A 19,675-nucleotide genomic window follows, 5' to 3' on the forward strand; every position below is an offset into this window, starting at 1 on the left:
GTAGTGGTAGATTATGTGAGTAAGATAAAGACGACAACATGACTGGGTGGGTGCGAGTTTCACTATCCTTATCCCCTTTCCCATTTCTAAAATAAAAATTCTTTTGCATTCTCATTTTCATATCCAATTAGTATAAAAATTTTTGTCACATCATCATCCTCATTGGCTAACAGGTAAACCTATACCAACATTTGTATCCCCTTACTATTTCAAATAATTAAGTAATATTTACAACAAAATAAATCACAACAAAGGAAACATGATATTATCAAGGGTTCAATATTGGATAAATCAATATCAAGATAGAAACTACAATTGCATAAATCTCAAATCAAAGTATCAACTACCAATTGGATAAAGGTCAACTTATTATAAAAAAAAAGTGTAAAATTAATTAGATATGTGTCTTAAAAATGATTTGTTTTGATGAAATTAAGGATTACATTTTTTGAATTGCAACACACAATTTAAATAAATTGTACAAAGGAAAAAAATGTAATAAAGGTTGTAATGAGAGGAAAAATCCCTTGTAGATTTGGGTAAACTTGGTGGATATTGAATGAGTTAAATTGTTGCAAGATAATGGAAAAAAATTGCAAAATAGCAAAGGTTTTCAAATGAAAGAAAACTAAGGGTAAAAAAGAATAGAAAAGATAAACTTTGTATATTACCCATTAAACTAAGGGTTTACACAATTAAAACATTTGGAATTTAGAGTTAAACATTTTTATGTAAAACACTAAACAATAAATAAAAAACATTAAAAGTGAGTAGAAATAATAAATTTTTGTTGTAACATCCCGTCAGAATATTACTAATTTAAATAATAAAATAGGGAAAAAGTAATTACGCCGCATTTAATAATACCTCATTTCTCAAAACACGGGAAATTAAAATTTTATTAAATAAAGAAAGTACTCTGAAATCCACAATAAAATACTCGGGTTTTATCAAACAGGCACAAGCCTTTACAATTTATTTCCAAAACATGAAATAATATAAAGATAAAACTCCCGAGCTATCCCCTATCTGCGGCTAAGCTCCACCAGAACCACTTGCATCAACATCATCTCCTCACGTGTACCGCGTACACGATCATCGTCAAACACAAGCAGATAAGGTGAGCTTAACATATTAAACATAATAAACACATATACAGATGGTAATCACCCATACATACATATATATATATATATATATATATATATATATTTATATCATATATATATATATATATATATATGTATGGCCAAAGGGATTTCCTCATTCGATTCCATATCACATGGCCATAACCATGTTATTCGTGTTCTACATCTTCTAATGATTACTTCAAGGTAACTTGCTGCCATACCTACCGGCCACAATCGATAGAGCACGTGCGGGAACCATTGCTACGGATCGTACACCGTAATGCCAGGTGGAGTTCCCAAATACGAACATAGTTCGCAACGTCCCAAGACTACCAAACTCGTCAGTCAACTACTGAGGAGGGCAATCTATCTAGACCCATCCGTACTGGCCACAACCAGCACACTCACATCGGCAACACTCGCCAACCAGAGCTACAACTCAAGAGTTCCTCGTGTTCATCCGTCATCCCAGGCCACAACTCAAGATATGTTATTCCGAGCCACAACTGAAGGAATACCACGTGCTTTAACCCCTATCCCGAGCCACAACTCAAGGAACACCAACAATCCCACCTTTGAAGCATCACCAAAAGCCTTATAGATCACGCCTATAGAATCAACAACCCAAGGTTGCAGCAGCAAAATCGCCTAGCGGGGGACACGTACCGCCAGGTGCTACCAGCTTCCAGACCGCCTAGCGGGGGACATGTACCGCAAGGCACCAAGCGCCTCAAAAATTCCCAATGCTGCAGACACCGCCTGGCGGAACCACCCTCACTGCCACGTGCATGAGTTCTAGATGCCCACTGATGTAGCTGATATCGCCTGGCGGAAAGCTCTCTGCCGCCAAGTGCCACACTGTTCCAGAGCCCATTGTTTTGTGTCTGTCGCCTGGCGGGTCGCTCCCCATCGCCAGGCGCCACGCCAGTACCTGCGCAATACTGGCTTTTAGTTCAGATTATAGCACACCTTTGCACATGTTGCTCTCGCTTGCCCTCATCCCAGTGTACCCCTAACATACGCCTTGCGCTCTATAATATTCCAGACCTTATAGTACCTCACTTGTACATTCATCCTCTTAGTCATATAGACAATCTCAAACATTCACACTTATAATTTATTTAAAGGACTCTAAGTATTTCCTCCCAAAACAACCCACCACTATATTCTTTTTCTGTACCATTAAACATACTCTATGTTTAACTAAATATCAATTGATTCAACTAATTCAAGCCAACCCTCAACTTGACTAATTCAGCTTATGGAAACCTATGCCAACCATTGTGATATTCGAACTGTAGCCACAATACCATTTTAATTAATTCTTTCAACATAATTAAGCCATTCCAATTCTTTCTAGTTTAACACATGCATTAATCACCCTTCCTACTACCATATCTAACATTTTCTCAACCTTGCTTCTGTGTACTAAAATTGTCCCTATTTTGAATTTCACTCCTGCAACCAAGCTCAGGTTCACCCTCACTGTTTTGCGCCTACCGCCTGGCGGCATGACATGCTCCGCCAGGCGGTGCATCAGTTTCTGGAATTCCCAGAACTGTTACTGCACCTATACAAGTCCTCCACCCCAATTTCTCACGAGTTCTCCAAATAGACCACCATTCCAATGCTTAAAGGTTTATGATACTTTTATATTGTTTCCAACCTACATAATAGTAGTAACCTTCTCTCCTTAATTGAGTCTAGAATCTCAACCCTCAATTCTTAAACCCCAAGAGGTATTCATACAATTTTTCATCCAATTTAGTCTCTAATTACATGTAATCCAATGGAATATGATGCCTAATCGCTCATAAACATTTAAGACTTTAATTTCCTCCACTCAGAATCACCCCAAAAACCCAAAATCATCAAAATTGAATAAAATAGACTCGCGTCACCTGGCGGAAATTCATCACCGCTAGGCAATTCATCAGGAAAACCCAAAACTGGGTTACAGGCTTGTGTTGCCTGGCGGTACAGGGCTTCATTGCTAGGCGGTTCCTCGCGGGAACCCAGAAAACACACAACAATGGATGAGCTGCCTGGCGACTATGTGTAGCCCGCCAGGCGATTTCTAGAAAAATCCCAGAAACTCTAAAAATTTAGCAGAAACACGACGAATTCATGCATTTCACAATATACACATCATGCAATTCAAACTTAATGTAAATTAGACGCGTAAAACTCCCTAACCTGATTTCCTTAGCTTAGCTTTGACTCTTGAAAGCTATCCCTTGATCACCAATGGCCTCCTTTGTCTTTCTCTCCCCACTCACCCTTTGCCCACTCAATTCTCACAATACACACTGAATCTCGTCCTCTCTGCTCTAACCACAATAACAACTCAACAAAACCCTTTTTCTTACCCCTAATTAGCTTTTTTAATGTGGCCTTAATGTGGTTTAATTGCACAAAAACAAAAATGTCATTAATCAAATGTTAATTACCACTTAATGGCCTAATGTATTCTGTTTTTCAGCCACCCTTGGCTGCCATGTCTGCTAGGGTTTCCTTTAACCCTTCAAATTCAGTCCAAAACCAAAAATAGCAAAAAATAAAGTTTAGTTTGGGTTCTTCAAGGCTTGAACCCACAACCATGCTAATGCCAAATCCATGCATAACCATAAAGCAAATTCATGTTTTTTGCTAACTAATATAATTCAATCATTATGTCATTAATCAACATGCTCAATCATATTATTAAAACAATAATAATTAAATAACACATAATTGGCATACATAAGACTTGAACCCAAGTCCTATTACACAATCAAGTACTCTCAACCATTTAAGTTAATACTTTTGCACATCATACAAGTTAGAATTTAATGGCATAAAGGCTCTCACTTCCCACATTTATTAATTAATTATTTATTTAATTAATTAAATTTCGTGGGTCTTACATCTGCCTTATAAATTATCTGATCCATGAAATTGAGGTTTTTGTTTCTTGAAATGTAATTTGAACAAAATTGCACAAAGGAGAAAATATGTAATCAAAGTTGCAATAAGAGATAGAAAGTACATTTGAAATTTAAATGAACTTTTTGAATTTTAAACACGTTCATCATTTGAGAGAGAATAACAAAAGTATTGTGTAGAAAGAAAATGATTATGAAACTAAGGACCAAAGAATACAACGAGTATAAGTTTTTTGCTTATATAATAAAATATCGATGTTTTAGTAATTCAGAATGGAGACGAATACGAGAACATGAACGAGTTTTGAGATGACTATGGAGATAAAGATGAGGTAGATGTGTATATATTGATCCCTCCTTATTCCAATTTAAAAAATAAGATATTATTGATACTCATATCCTTATTTCAAAATATATTTGTAGGGACAAATTTATTCATCGTCTCTAACATAAGATAATAGAAAGGAACCAAATTGTTCCTATTTTTGAAAAAAGGGTTAAATTCATGAAACTAACATTAAATTTTATGAAATGTGGATAATATAAAACCTTTCCCTTTCTTAAGACTAGGGATGACAAAGAAATTGGTATTTTTTGATATCTCTAGATAAAATATGTAATGAATACCAAATAGATATCCTTAATGGATATCGTGGACAATTAGGGATGGAGACGAGTTTCGTTATCCCATACCCATCCTCGTAGAAAAAATTCATCCGCATCCTCATACCCAAACCCAACGGGTATCAAACTTTTGTTCCATCCCTATCCCACCGGATAATGTGTATAATCTCGTATCCATACTCGTACCCGTTTTCTTATTACTTCAATATTAATTTTAATTAATTTTTATAAAATAAAAAAAATGGTTAAAAAACATAATATTACCAAATATTCAATATTAGGAGGATGGTTGTTTCTTCAATATCAAATATTTTGAAATAAATCATAATTGTTTACATTTTAAATTAAAATACCAAATAAAATTTCATGAGAACCAAAACATTTATTAAATTTGCAAACATTAATAAAACTTAGTTGATAATTTTTTTTTAAATATAAAAGGAAAAAAAATTCAAATTAAAATATATTTTAAATGTTTGTTTACTTCAATCCAGTGGCGGAGCACTATTGATGCAGGGAGAGGTCATGGTCCCCCAAAGTTTTAAATTTTTTTCTATATTATATATATTTTAATTTTTTTTATATTATAGATATTAAAAAGTATATTATAATTAAATCAAATATTTTATTTCTTTTATAAACATAATAATTAATGTTAATAAATAATAAAATATAAAATTAAACATAATAAAAAATAAAGAATAAACAAATTTATCAAGATATTTTTTTTTTATTTATTATGATTTGAGTTTCTCACAAATTGTTCTCAAATTCCATTTTTACCTGTTTTTTCTTGTTTTTGAAGAGAAAAAAATCTATTATTTTTGCTCTTATTTATCCTCTGTCTTCTTTCTTCCATTCTCATGGAAGTAAAGAAGAAGGTAATTCTTTGGTCTCAATTGATAGTGAAATATTAGTTTAATAATTTATTTAATGATCCTCTTTTATATTAATTGTTTATTTCATGAATATAGAAAAAAGAAATTGTATTGTGTGTTTTTTTTATAACCGAATCTTAATTGTGGTTCCATTATATGTCTTGAGTTTTTCACAAATTGTTCTCATATCTCATTTTCAGTTGTTTTCTTTTGTTTTTGAAGAGTAAAAGATCTATCATTTTTGTTCTTATTTCTTCTATGTTCTCTTCCATACTCGAGGGAAAAAAAAGTAATTTTTTGGTCTCAATTGATAGTGAAATATTAGTTTAATAATTTATTTAATGAGTCTGTTTTATATTAATTTTTTATTTTATGAACATAGAAGAAAAATACTATACTGTGTTTTTTTTTATAATTGAATTTTAGTTGTAGTTTCATTATATGTCTTGAGTTTCTCACAAATTGTTCTCACCTATCTTCTTTTGTTTACGAAGAGAAGAAGATCTATTATTTTTGCTCTCATCTTTCAGCGGTTTTCTTCCATTCTTGAAGAAATAAAGAAGAAGATAATTCTCTCTTGTTTCGCTTGATAGTAAAATATTAGTTTAATCAGCCTCTTGTATATTAATTTTTTATTTTATGAAAATAGAAAAAAATATTGTACTTTGTTTTTTATAACTGGATTTTAAATGTGATTTGATTATTATTGAATTTTCTTTTGACAATTTTTTAGATATGTGTGATTTCTTTTTTAGTTATTGTTATACTAAATTATGTATTTAATTTTATTTTATTAGTGACAATAATTAAATATATAAATTTTTGATGTATTATTTTGGTTCCTCCAACAATTCTCGTCAAGATCCGCCACTGCTTCAATCTTTTTAAATTCTAATGAATATCTTTTTTATACATCACTTGATCAAAATGACGCAAAGAATAAAGAATAAATATAATAATAAAATTTTAACACAAATCTTGTATCTTTTGAACTCTAATATATGTTTGATGGTGATAAAAAATATCTATGGCAATTATATAAAATTTTTATATTGTAGTAAATAAAAGTTATTTATACAATTATAGTGAAAATATACAATAAATAAAAATATTAAAAAAATAGAAATATTCAAATGTGAAACATACATTTTTTTTAATTGACATACATAATTTTAACATAATTACATAAAGGTTATGATAAGATAAAAACTGTAGTGGAGATGCGAATGAGTTTCATGACAAATCAAATAATTAGAAAAAATAACAATTTAGAATATATATATATATATATATATATATATATATATATATATAGAGAGAGAGAGAGAGAGAGAGAGATAAAGTTACTTAATTAATTGTAAATATTTTAATAATTTAATGAGGACGGAGATAAGATAATGACGAGTATTATGGCGGAGATATATACATCCACATACTCATCCCCATACCCAATTAAAAAAGTCGGGGATTTTTCATACTCATACCCATACCCATACCCAGTCAATGCGAGGATTTCCCGTCAAAACAAAGACAATACGAGTTTATTTGCCATCTCTATGGACAATAAATACGAGCATATGAGTATATATGTATCATGATATCCAATCTACAAATTTATATATTTAGAAAACAATTTATTTTTGTGCAACTCATTTAAATTTCCATTTTGGAAAAAAAATATTTGCATGAATATTTTAGTATAGAATTTTATTTAAATTCTTTTATCTAAATTTATATTTTATATACTTATTTTTAAATAATTTTATTTAAAATTAAAAAAATAAAATAAAAATATCTGTAGATATCTATAAATATCGAAAGGATTAAAATACCGTGGATATTTATTCATGAATAACCGACATATTATAAGGTGGATTTTCATAAATAGTTCCTATATTCAACCCAATTCGTTGTATTTTACTATAGACTTACTCTTGTCACTCGTAATAACATAATAACATGATTCCTTTATTCAAGATTATATCTATATCATTCTAAATGTGTTCATAATAATATATGAAAAGAACCGTTATTTTGATGTACATAATTCTCTTCTCCAAAATTACCTATCAGTAAATATTTCCTTTAAATAAAATATATAACTTTCCTACTTCATTCAATTTTTTTTTTTATTTTTTCTTTACATTGAACAAAAACATATTTAAAATATATTCAGAGAACTTATTTTTCTTATAGCATTTTAATTACAATAGTCAACAACAATTCACATTATTTTTTAAAATTTTAGAAAAATGTGGAAATTTTTTTGACAAAGTATTATTTCGAATCCATAATCTATAATTATCTATAACTATATATCTATGACTATATATAAATAGAATTTTCTCTTTTGTGTCTATATTTCATAATTTCAATTTTACCTTCCACAATATAAATATTTATTAAAATTTTAAAAATTAACCATTACTTTTATATATTTTCTATAAAATTGTTTAATTACTCTCTTCCTTTTCTTCTTTATTCATCAATAGTTATTTCCTCATTTTCTCTCCATTTATTTTACTGTATTTTTAATAAATATAAATTAAATTTATTTTGTATATTAATTAATAACATTACAATATCATCACCTACACTAATATAATAATGTATATTTTAAAAATGTTACGCTGAGGATTCCCTCTTCTGTGTTCATAATTTCTATAAAACTGTCTATCTTTTTTTTTCCTATACATCCACAATTATTTTCTCATATTTCTTCCATTCATTTTACTTTATTTTTAATAAATATTTATTTATTTTATACATTAACTTAATAACATTATAATATCATTACCTACAAATATAATATCATGCATATTTAAAAAATACATATACATATTACTTGTGTTTAAGCTTACGCTAGTTATAATAACGTACATTATAATGATATTTAAGGTTTCTTAACGTGTGTCTAGGTGATAACCGGAGAGAGTAGATTGTAGTGATATTCTAGTTTATTTTTTCTTCAATTTGATGTATTTTTTACTACTAAAATATATTATTTTTTAAATAAAAAATAAAATAGTACGGAATTTTAAAAAAGTTATTTGAGAAATTAAAAAAATGTAAGAATAATTTAGTTGTAATATAAGTTAGACTTTTCAATGTCTTTTTCTTTCGTTTACTTCTTCATACTAAAGAATTTTGATGTGGACTTCCTAAGTACGCATACTATTTGCTCTTTTATGTTCATTTTATTTATGTATAGTTTATTCCCATTCTTAAAAATCATTGTATTGGATGGCATTCATGCATGACTGTCTTCTATATATGGAAGAAAACTTCTCTAACCAAAATCGGGCTTTTTTTCATACCTTGGGATGGTATTACAAGTTTAACTTTGAAATGAAAATTAATTAATACAAAGTAAATAAATAAGAAGAAATAAGTATAAGAAAGAAAATAAATAAATAAATAATATAATAAAAAGTTAAAATTTTTAAAAAAATCTACAACATTATTCATGTTATGCATTTTTTGTTTCAATAGAAAAGTAAAAAGAAATAAAATTCAACAAATATCTTCCATCAAATAATATGCATGTTGGTTATCTACGATGAACATGCATTAATCCTGTATGTTTGTGATCTATGTTGATGGAAGTACATTTAGAATATTAACCAATGTTTTATTCTTAAATAGAAAAATAAAAAATAAATGAAACAGTAAACTGAAGGAGAGTAAGGACTATTCACTTGGGAGTGTGATAAATGAAATTAAGTTCCTCTGCTGTGTGGGTTTGGAACGTTTCCTTTTGGTTAGAATTTCGAAACATAAAATTGATATTCTTGTACTGAGTATGATCTTTTTGTCAGCATGTGCAGTCTGTGTGGAGACCCTTGAAGATCTTTTTGGCTTTACATGCTTTATTATTTACTCTTATTTGGATTACCATTTCCATTGAAAAAAAATTCTTCAGTACTTCCTTTGCTTCTTTTCTTGGCGCCATATTTACGAATTTGGAAACTCCACTCTAAGACTCTTCCTCTTCCTCAGTCTTTCTTTCCTTCTCAACCATGGTTTCTTTGTCCAACTTTTTCTGATTCTTCTGTCATTCACTTGGCATTATCGCTTATTGGGATTGATCCTGGTGATATTGAGAATATAAGAAAAAAAAAAGTGTTTTTTTTTTCTTTTGTTTCATTCTGTTTTCTCTTGTTGTTGCTTGAAAATGTATAAGGGTATTCCTATTGCTCTCAGGACTCGAAGCAATAAGGTGGTGGTCGGGGGTGGTTTGGCAATGGGTCCGAAAAGAAGAAAGGTGGATGAAGATGACGACGAAGACGATGATGAAGTAATTTGTTTGGGAGAAAATTTGGACGGCCTTGCAAGAGAGAAACTTGCGTCTGGGTCTGGGGCTTCATGTTCTTCACCGGGTTTCATGTATTTGGGAGAGACTGAGGATGATCCTGATCCTGATCCTGAAAAGGTGGTTAACCTCGAAGACCATGATGCGGTTGAAGCGGGGTTTGAGTGTTGCGAAACCAAGGCTTTTCAGGTTAAGGAGGAAGAGAGGGATGAGGAGGGTGAAGGGTGTTCTGTAGCAGCTGTGAGACCTGAAAAAGTTGAAAGCTTTGATGATGAAGAATACGGTACTAAACCTGAAAGGCCGGTTGTTTTGTTGCCCCATTTAGAGAGGAGTGGACGTAGTAGCTCTGATGAGGGATACGATTCATTTTGGTCTTCAACGGAGAGTGAGGATGTTGAGACCAGTGATGATGATTTTAAGGTTGATGAGGACGATGATGATGATGATGATGGTGAGAGTGAAGACTCAAGCAGTGAGGAGAGTGATTCTTCTGAAGAAGATGAAAGGAGGGGATACACGAAGATGGTTAAGGAAAGAGTAAGAAAAGTGTTGAGTGAATCTGAGAGCAGTAGAGTTTGGAGAAGGAAAGTTGAAAGGAAGAGTAAGCACGCAGAGGAGGAGGCGGAGAAATGGAATGGTGGAGATTGTGCTAGCGTTGCATCTAGTAAATCAGAGATTAATAAGGAGGGAACAAAAAGGGCAGAAGAGAGGAAACAAGGAGCAAACAGAGTAGGGAATGTCAATAATGCTGATCCTGAAGTTTTTAGTGATCAGGGGCAAAGTTCAGGTCTGTCTGTGTCTTCTGAAGATGATGCATCAGAGGATAAGGAGAAACGAGTGGGGAGTCATCAAAAGGTGTTTTTTCAGAAGGAGACAAATTCTACTGTGAACAAGTGTGGGAAAAATAATAAGGTGAAGGCCAATGCTAAAGAAACTGGACATAGAGATGAGCTGCATGAAATGCTGAGGATGTCATCGACAACAAAGAACCAGTGTTTCGAATTCTTCACTGAATGCTTTAGGGGCAAGCGTGATTCTGCTAAAGATGTTTCAAGAGATTTGGATAAAAAAGTTGATGGGGGTCAGACTCAGCCATTTGGTTCAAGCGACACAATTTCTTTAAACTGGAACTCCATGATGAAAGCAAAGCCTGTCGAGAAATCTGAGTCTGAGAAAGAGTTGGATATGTTATGGGAAGAAATGGAGATGTTGCTTCAAGCTGAAAAAATCGGAGTCCAGGTAAATCTCAGGCCAAACAAAAACTGTAGTGTAATATTAGTTTTTGTCATTACATTTTAAGAATTCTTAAATTTGAAGTTACTCACTTACTTTGTTTAATCTGCAGGATAATACAGGAACAGATGAACCAGGAGAAAATGAAGAAAATTCAGTCCCGCGTTGCAAACATGACACCATTTTTAATGAGCAGATAGGGATATATTGCAGATGGTGTGGTTGGATTGAAACTGAAATAAAATATATAACACCACCGTTTGTAAGTTCCCTTAAACTTTGATGATTGTTTGTTGAAAATACTTTCCATTTCTTTCAATATGTTAAATAAATTTTAATTGTCTCGAGTTAGAGCAGTTTCTTTCCACATGTGAACCTAGGCATAAAGGATGATATTTTTTCAATTGAACCATGATGCTCAGTATAGTTTAGTATTTGTGCTTTCTTTCATATGTAAAAACTGAAACAGTGATTGACTAGTGTTGGAAGCATAGGGCTTAGATAAATTTGTACTAATTTACTTTTGCTGTGATTTGATTGTAAAGTTCTGATGTGTGCGTTGTTGTTGTTGTTATTGTTGTGTGCATTGCGCATAATACAGATAGATTCTGAGAGATGTGGCAGAAGGGCGTCGCCTGGTGGAGGGAACAACTCGCGTTTTGATGGCGTTCTGTTCAGTGAGTCTGGTGAAAATTCAGAAGCAGTTAGGTCTCACAATCATGGCACAGTTTGGGACCTTACTCCAGGCATAAAAGAAAGCTTGTTTCCTCACCAGCAAGAGGGGTTTGAGTTTATTTGGGCGAATTTGGCAGGAACCATTGAACTTTCCAAGTTGAAGATGGTTGATCCTCAGAGTGAGGGTGGGTGCATAGTTTCTCATGCTCCTGGAACTGGAAAGACGAGGTTGACCATGGTGTTTTTGCAGACATATTTGCAAGTGTTTCCTAAGTGTTTACCCATTATCATTGCTCCAGCCAACATATTACTCACTTGGGAAGATGAGCTGAGGAAGTGGAACATAGGAATTCCATTCCACAATCTGAACAATGCTGAATTATCAGGGAAGGAACATGCCATTAGGGAAGTTGATTTGTTATTCAACCAACAGCAGAAGAAGGATGTCATAAGAATGGTGAAGTTGTGTTCTTGGTACAAGGAGAAGAGCATTCTGTTAATCAGCTACAATCTATATGAAAAGCTAGCTGGTGGAAAGTCTGAAGGAGATGGGGAGAAAGAGAAGAAAAACAGAAAGATTGGAAAAGAGAAGAAACGTGCAAGATCTAGGGAGTATGTTGAAACTGAATTGGGAAATGTTCTGCGAGACTATCCTGGTTTATTAGTTCTTGATGAAGGTCACACACCAAGGAACAAGCGAAGCTGTATTTGGAAGGTTCTGTCAGAGAGTAGAAGTCAGAAGCGGATCCTTCTTTCAGGGACTCCTTTCCAGAACAATTTTCTCGAACTCTACAATATTTTGTGCTTAATGAAACCATCTTTTCCTGACAGCATACCGCAGGAACTCAAAAAGTTCTTGAAAAACAAACTGATACAGGAAACGAAAGCTTCAAAAGATGAGAGTTGGGAACCCATTTCTGCAGGAAATCAAGCAGATGAAAAGATAAACCAGCTAAAGCTGCTGATGAATCCCTTTGTTCATGTTCACAAAGGTAGCATTCTTCAGAAGAACCTTCCTGGTTTAAGAGACTGTGTGCTGGTTTTGAAGCCAGAATGCTTGCAGAAAAACATTCTGGAGAGCATTGACTGTTCTCAAAATGCACTTAACTTTGAGCACAAGTTGGCCTTGGTCTCTGTCCATCCCTCGCTCTTCCTGAACTGCGCTCTGTCAAAGAAAGAAGAATCTGTTGTTGATTCGGAGCTGTTGAACAGGATTAGATTGGACCCTTATGAAGGGGTGAAAACCAAATTTCTGATTGAGTTTTTGAGACTATGTGATGCAGTTAATGAGAAAGTCCTTGTGTTCAGCCAGTTCATTGATACCTTATGCTTGATCAGGGACCAGCTGGAGTCAGCCTTCAACTGGAGTGTGGGAACGGATGTGTTGTATATGCATGGAAAGCTTGATCAGAAGCAAAAGCAATTTCTGATTCACAATTTCAATGATGCAAATAGCCAGGCAAAGGTGTTGCTAGCTTCTATAAAAGCATCTTCTGAAGGAATTAACCTTGTTGGAGCTTCAAGGGTGGTGCTTGTTGATGTTGTTTGGAATCCCTCGGTGGAAAGGCAAGCTATTTGTAGAGCATATAGACTTGGACAGAAGAGGGTTGTTTATACTTATCATCTTCTTGCACAGGGCACCCCTGAATGTGCAAAATATGGTAAACAGTCAGAGAAGGATCGCTTATCTGAACTGGTATTCTCAAGTAGGAATGTTGAGAATGATAAGCTTGAGAATGTTGGAGTGAAGTTTGAGGATAAAGTTCTTGATCTCATGGTTCAGCATAACAGTCTCAAGGACATATTTGGTGAATGTCTGGTTCAACCAAAGGACAGAGATTTGGAAACTTTGGGCCCTTAAATGCTTTAACTGTTGGAATTTTTTGAAGTTATTCCATTTGATTTGGATGATTGTAAAATTATTTTTGCACAATTTACTTGATCAGAAATTTATAACTGCCGCAACTGCTGCCGTTAGTAGAATACGAAAGTTCATGACTTGGTCTTGTATCTGTTTTGTCCCGCGATTCTTTGATTAGGTTCAGTTTGGTTCTAAGAGATTCATTGTTTCGACGGGGATCGACCAAATTTAATAGTATAGTTGATTCTTCAACCTTGATGGGTATCATGACATTAGTATTTTCGTTGAGGTTTTATACAATTGAAATTACTTTTTTCGTATTGCAGCCTAGTAGAATACTATAATGGGCAAAATAATTGTTTTAACCCAAGTTAAAGTTCGTTTAGATAACTTGCGGAAATAGTAATGATGAAAGAAGATTTATATGAAGATTTATAAATACATATATTAAAAATTATATTTTTTTTATTAATTGCGTGCTAAGTTTTTATGTAATAAAATGAACTTTTTCTTTTTCTGTTTGCTCTACAGGACAATATTTATACCAATAAATGTTCTAGAAATCTCAGAAATGTTTGTGGATAGTTTCAAACATGGAACTTCTATAGTAATATTTATTAATTGGATAATGATATTGTTACTTCATAGAAATATGTTGTCGGTATAATGTTGATAGGAAAGATATATGGTCATGAAGTCGGGGTCACAACAAAGGCATGTATTGGTGTATCCATAGAATTGAGGTCATTGCAAGAATCCAGAAAGATGTTTCAATGTCTTCCTATAACTGACGCCACATAGGCTAGTTGGTTGATGGTTCAAGATTTGTGAGGATGTCTCCTTAGGATGGACGCCACAAAGGCTAGTTAGTTGAAGGTTCAAGATTTGCGAGGATGTCTCCCTAAGACCAACCTCCCTATAGGAAGTTAAGATTGAGAGGAAAATATTGAAGAATATAAGGGAGAATCGTGCAGAAAAATCACATATATGTTTAATGAATATAAACCAGATTAGGAGATATTATTGTTGTTATTTACTAATTATTTTTTGATTAGATTATTTGAGAATATTTGAGTATGTATATCTACAAAAATTGTACTCGAATTGCTTATAAATAAGGGTGTTACTCCCACGGTCAAGGGACAAAATTATAAGGTTAAAATACTTCTTTCTTTTTGTCTTCGGTCAAAGGTTATTTTACACCTTTTTTCTAGACCAAAAAATTGACGCCCACCGTGGGCATCCTTAAACGAATGGGCAGGCCAAAGCAGCCAACAAAGTCATACTACGAGGTTTGAAACGAAGACTAATGACAACTAAATGAGATTGGTCAGATGAGGTTCATCGGGTGATATGGTCGTATCACACCACACCTTAGCCTGATGTATAGGACAAATGCAATGATTCCTGTAGAGATTGCTGAAAATGTGGAAAGGGTAAGGTCATTCAATGTTGAACAATCAGAGCAGGGGTTGTGAGCTAATTTGGGTGCTTTGGAAGAAACGAATTTTGTCTTAAGGAAGATACAATTAATTTAGATGGACAACAAGCTGGCGCCCAAATGGATAGGGCCTTAACTTATCAAGTAACTAGTAGGAGCTGGGGCATATAAACTAGAGACATTGGATGGAAAGGAAATTCCTAGAACATGGAATGCTACGAATTTATGATTTTATTTTAGTTAGTTTTGACATATGTTTTTGTTTATTTTGTTTGCTAAGAACATTCATTTAATTAATTCAAGTCATTTTTATTATTAATTCTGGGTCCCGATGCTCGATGACAAATTCGAGCCACGATGCTCGATGATAATTCCGGAATGACAAATTCGAGCCATGATGCTCGATGATAATTCCGGACCTCGATGCTCAATGACAAATCAGAGCCGTGATGCTTGATGATAATTCCGGGCCTCGATGCTTGATGACAAATCAGAGCCATGATGCTCGATGATAATTCCGGGTCCCAATGCTCGATGACAAATCCGAGCCACGATGCTCCACGATAATTCCAGACCCCGATGGTCAATGATAATTCCGAGCCATGATGCTCGATGATAAATCTGGGCCACAATGCTCGATGACAATTCCGGACCACGATGCTCAATGCCGAGCCATATTGCTCGATGCTTTATACAAGTAACTAGAATCGTAAATGCAACCAATATTGAGAAGATCAATTCCTTGCTAATGACTATGTGACTAAGTTGAGGTATGAGTATTATAGTATTTTCTGTTGTTTTGAAACTGTTATAGTCTCGGTTAAGCCGATTTCCTTGCTGATGACTATGTGACTAAATTAAAGGACTGAGAGCTCAAGGTTAGATTATTTTCACTTGTTAGTGAAAGTTGAGAATTAAATCGTTAAGGTATGGTGTGGAGGTCTTGGTTTTTGGCCGACTTCTCTTATTATGTTCATTTGTAGGTACTGAGAGCTGGAGGTTAGCTTATGTTTTACTTGTTAGTGAAAGTTGAAAATTAAATTATTAATGTATGGTGTAGAAGTCTCGGTTTTTGGCCGACTTCTCTTATTATGTTCATTTATAGGGATTGAGAGCTCGATGTTAGCTTATGTTTTACTTGTTAGTAAAAGTTGAGAATTAAATTTTTAATGTATGGTGTAGAAGTCTCGGTTTTTGGCCGACTTCTCTTATTATGTTCATTTACAGAGATTGAGAGCTCGAGGTTAGCTTATGTTTTACTTGTTAGTAAAAGTTGAGAATTAAATTTTTAATGTATGGTGTAGAAGTCTCGGTTTTTGGCCGATTTCTCTTATTATGTTCATTTGCAGGGACTGAGAGCTCGAGGTTAGCTTATGTTTTACTTGTTAGTGAAAGTTGAGAATTAAATTGTTAATGTATAGGGTATAAGTCTCGGTTTTTGGCCGACTTCTCTTATTATGTTCCTTTGCAAGGACTGAGAGTTCGAGGTTAGCTTATGTCTTACTTGTTAGTGAAAGTTGAGAATTAAATTGTTAATGTATGGTGTAGAAGTCTCGATTTTGGGCTGACTTCTCTTATTATGTTCATTTGTAGGGACTGAGAGTTCGAGGTTAACTTATGTTTTACTTGTTAGTGAAAGTTGAGAATTAAATTATTAATGTATGGTGTAGAAGTCTCGGTTTTTGGCCGACTTCTCTTATTATGTTCATGTGCAGGGACTGAGAGCTCGAGGTTAGCTTATGTTTTACTTGTTAGTGAAAATTGAGAATTAAATTGTTAATGTATGGTGTAGAAGTCTCGGTTTTTGGCCGACTTCTCTTATTATGTTCATTTGTAGGTACTGAGAACTCAAGGTTAGCTTATGTTTTACTTGTTAGTGAAAGTTGAGAATTAAATTATTAATGTATGATGTAGAAGTCTCGATTTTTGGCTATTTCTTTTTAAAATAATATTTTTACAATATAAACTACAATTCTTTCAAGAACCATAGCTATCCTATACTAGAGGCTACGACTCTTGCCTATAATCAAACTTTTTTACTAGCGTGAATATGCTAGGTTCAATAACCGTAGTTTAATATAAAAAATAAAACCGAAGTCATATTTCCTTTGTGCGCTATCCATGCTAAAAACGCTATGAATATATAGAACATGCATACAGGATTAATATCTATATATAAAGAAACAAATTATTAATTAATAAAGATATAATCTTAAAAGGATAAATACATGGTTATAAGATGGATCTGAATATGTTTTAGAAGCATCACCAATGCAAATAAGGTGATTCGAACTCTTTAGAAGTTTACTACCTTTTCTGAACACTTTTATTTTTTTGTACAGTATTGTTCCATTTCTTTTAATCAATAAAGTTTTAAAATAGTGGTGATGAATATTTTAATATGTTAAAACAGACCTTATACACAATATTTAACTCATCAATTTTAGTATGTAACAAAGCATCACGGGAAATGCATGTTACAAAAATTTTGAGAGTAAAATTTTACACGAAAACTTATCTTGATCATAGGAACAAAGTTCTTCCTCAAAGGATGACATGCATGCATAAACGGTGGGAAAGTAGCTTTACAAATTCATGTTTTAGGCCTTACACACTTTTGGAAATGTGAATAATGTCTCTTTTTATTAAACTAAAAATCATCTCTGAATCAAAATTCTTTGGTATTAGAGAGAGAGAGTAATAAAACATATTTTGTTCATGAAATTACTATTTAAAAGCATATGAAACTTGGATTATCTAATATTCTCCTTTTTTAAAGGGTGACAAGTATAAAGAATATTTTGGTAAGTCAATTACTCACACAAAAAAAAATAGTGGAGTTATATTTGGCGTTTATGGAGTTTTAATTCACACTAATGGTTTTATCAGGGTTTGTAATTCTCCTGAAAGGGACAACATGGCTAACAAAGTACTGAAGATTTTTAGCAACCCTGGAACTAGCGTAACTTACCGGAGGTTTACATATCCCCCTTTATTGCTTGGGATTTTAGAAACCCCCGTTAATACCTAGGGTTTTGAAAACCTCTTTTAATACGGAGGGTTTCAAAAACTCCCATTAATGCATGGGATTTTGAAAACTCTCGTTAATACTTGGAGTTTCCAAAACCCATGTTAAAGTTGGAAGTTTCGTACCCACTCTGGCAACCGTGCTTATTATGATATTGTTGTATTGTACTACAATGTGGTGATTATTATATTAAGTTGGGGTTAATAACACTTGAAGCCAAAGATTCAAGATTAGTGATAATTGATTAGTTGAGTTATTTCTCTAAATACCTAAGAAAAGAACCTCATTCTATGGAATTTCCTATTTTATGGCTTAACATTTTGATTTTCATTCTTATTTTGGAGGATGACTACTTTTGAAAACACAACCAAAACAAAAAGAAAAGTAACTTGAACATTTTGTATAACCCTACCTTAATATAGATAAATTGAATACTCTTAGATGTTAAGTTTCTATAAAATCATTCATTTTCATAATACATCTCATTAACTAAAAAGAAAAAACTCCAAGGGATCATCCCCTTATAGAATATTTGATGGTGTAATCTCAGAGTAACTTAATGTAGACATGTTGGAGAAACTAATTTTGACAATCTTGGTTTACATAACATAGACAATGGACTTACTTCAAACACATTCAAATGTAAAATTTGATAAAAGTAATACATCATGATCAAAACTAAAAGATTAACCTGATTTTGTAATTGAGCATTAGAAGGAGAACTTGAAGATGTTCCACTATGAATGACCCTTGGAGCCAAACACTTTAGATGGGCAAGGACCCAAACCCAAACCCCTAACACATCCAATGTTCTTGGAGAAGCTAAGGAATTAATACTTGATATTTCTTTTGATACAAATGATGATGTTGATTCATATGCTTAAATTTTTCCTTCAAAGAACATAAGAAGAAACTAATTAAAATAACACAAAGTATGGTTGACAATTATAGACTATTAGAATTCAAATTACACTAATTTCCCTCGCTTCATCACTCACAAATGCTCTATTAGCATGTTTATGTGTTGCTATCCATACCTCCCCTCTACTAACCTATGGCCACACTCTTTTTCCTATAAAATTGAAGAAAAAATATATGACACATAAAGACAAAAATTTGTCACCATTTCATCCATTTCCCTTGCAGTGCTCTTAGATCCACATGTGTGAGCAATGGTTTGCCTTGCCCTAATCATCAACGTACAAAAATTAATAATCATTAACTTGAATGATGTTGATGAAAAATAGTTTCAATATACTTTTTTTTTAATTCCCACAACATATTCCACACACCTTGCTCGTAAAATCTATAAGAACCTCTCCAAAGACAAAAAGTAAAAAAGTTCAATTCCTCATGTGAATCTTCAAAAGTCGCATCAAACACATGAGGTACTTTAAGAAATGTATAGAATATTCTATTTTAAAAAACTTATTGGTATGTGATAAATTTAACATTAATTAAATATTCCATTTTCTAAAAAAATTAAATAATTAATGACAAACTTTAAAGTTTGAAATAAATATGAGGAGACAAAAGAATATCAATTTCTCATTATGTGAATGCCCACAT

At 32.8% G+C, this 19,675-nt stretch overlaps 1 protein-coding gene across 1 annotated transcript; it reads left to right on the plus strand.

The window, feature by feature from the left end:
* The first annotated feature begins 9,426 nt into the window (after positions 1 to 9,426).
* Positions 9,427 to 13,786, plus strand: LOC114184813 (SNF2 domain-containing protein CLASSY 3-like). Its single transcript, XM_028072123.2, has 3 exons — positions 9,427 to 11,107; positions 11,214 to 11,363; positions 11,703 to 13,786. The coding sequence occupies exons 1-3, from the start codon at positions 9,731 to 9,733 to the stop codon at positions 13,635 to 13,637; spliced, it is 3,462 nt and encodes a 1,153-aa protein (XP_027927924.2). The 5' UTR covers positions 9,427 to 9,730; the 3' UTR covers positions 13,638 to 13,786.
* The last annotated feature ends 5,889 nt before the right edge of the window (positions 13,787 to 19,675 follow it).

This window comes from Vigna unguiculata, chromosome 5, assembly GCF_037176805.1.
Source record: "Vigna unguiculata cultivar grain cowpea cultivar isolate G323 ecotype 2 chromosome 5, ASM3717680v1, whole genome shotgun sequence".
NCBI lineage: Eukaryota > Viridiplantae > Streptophyta > Magnoliopsida > Fabales > Fabaceae > Vigna > Vigna unguiculata.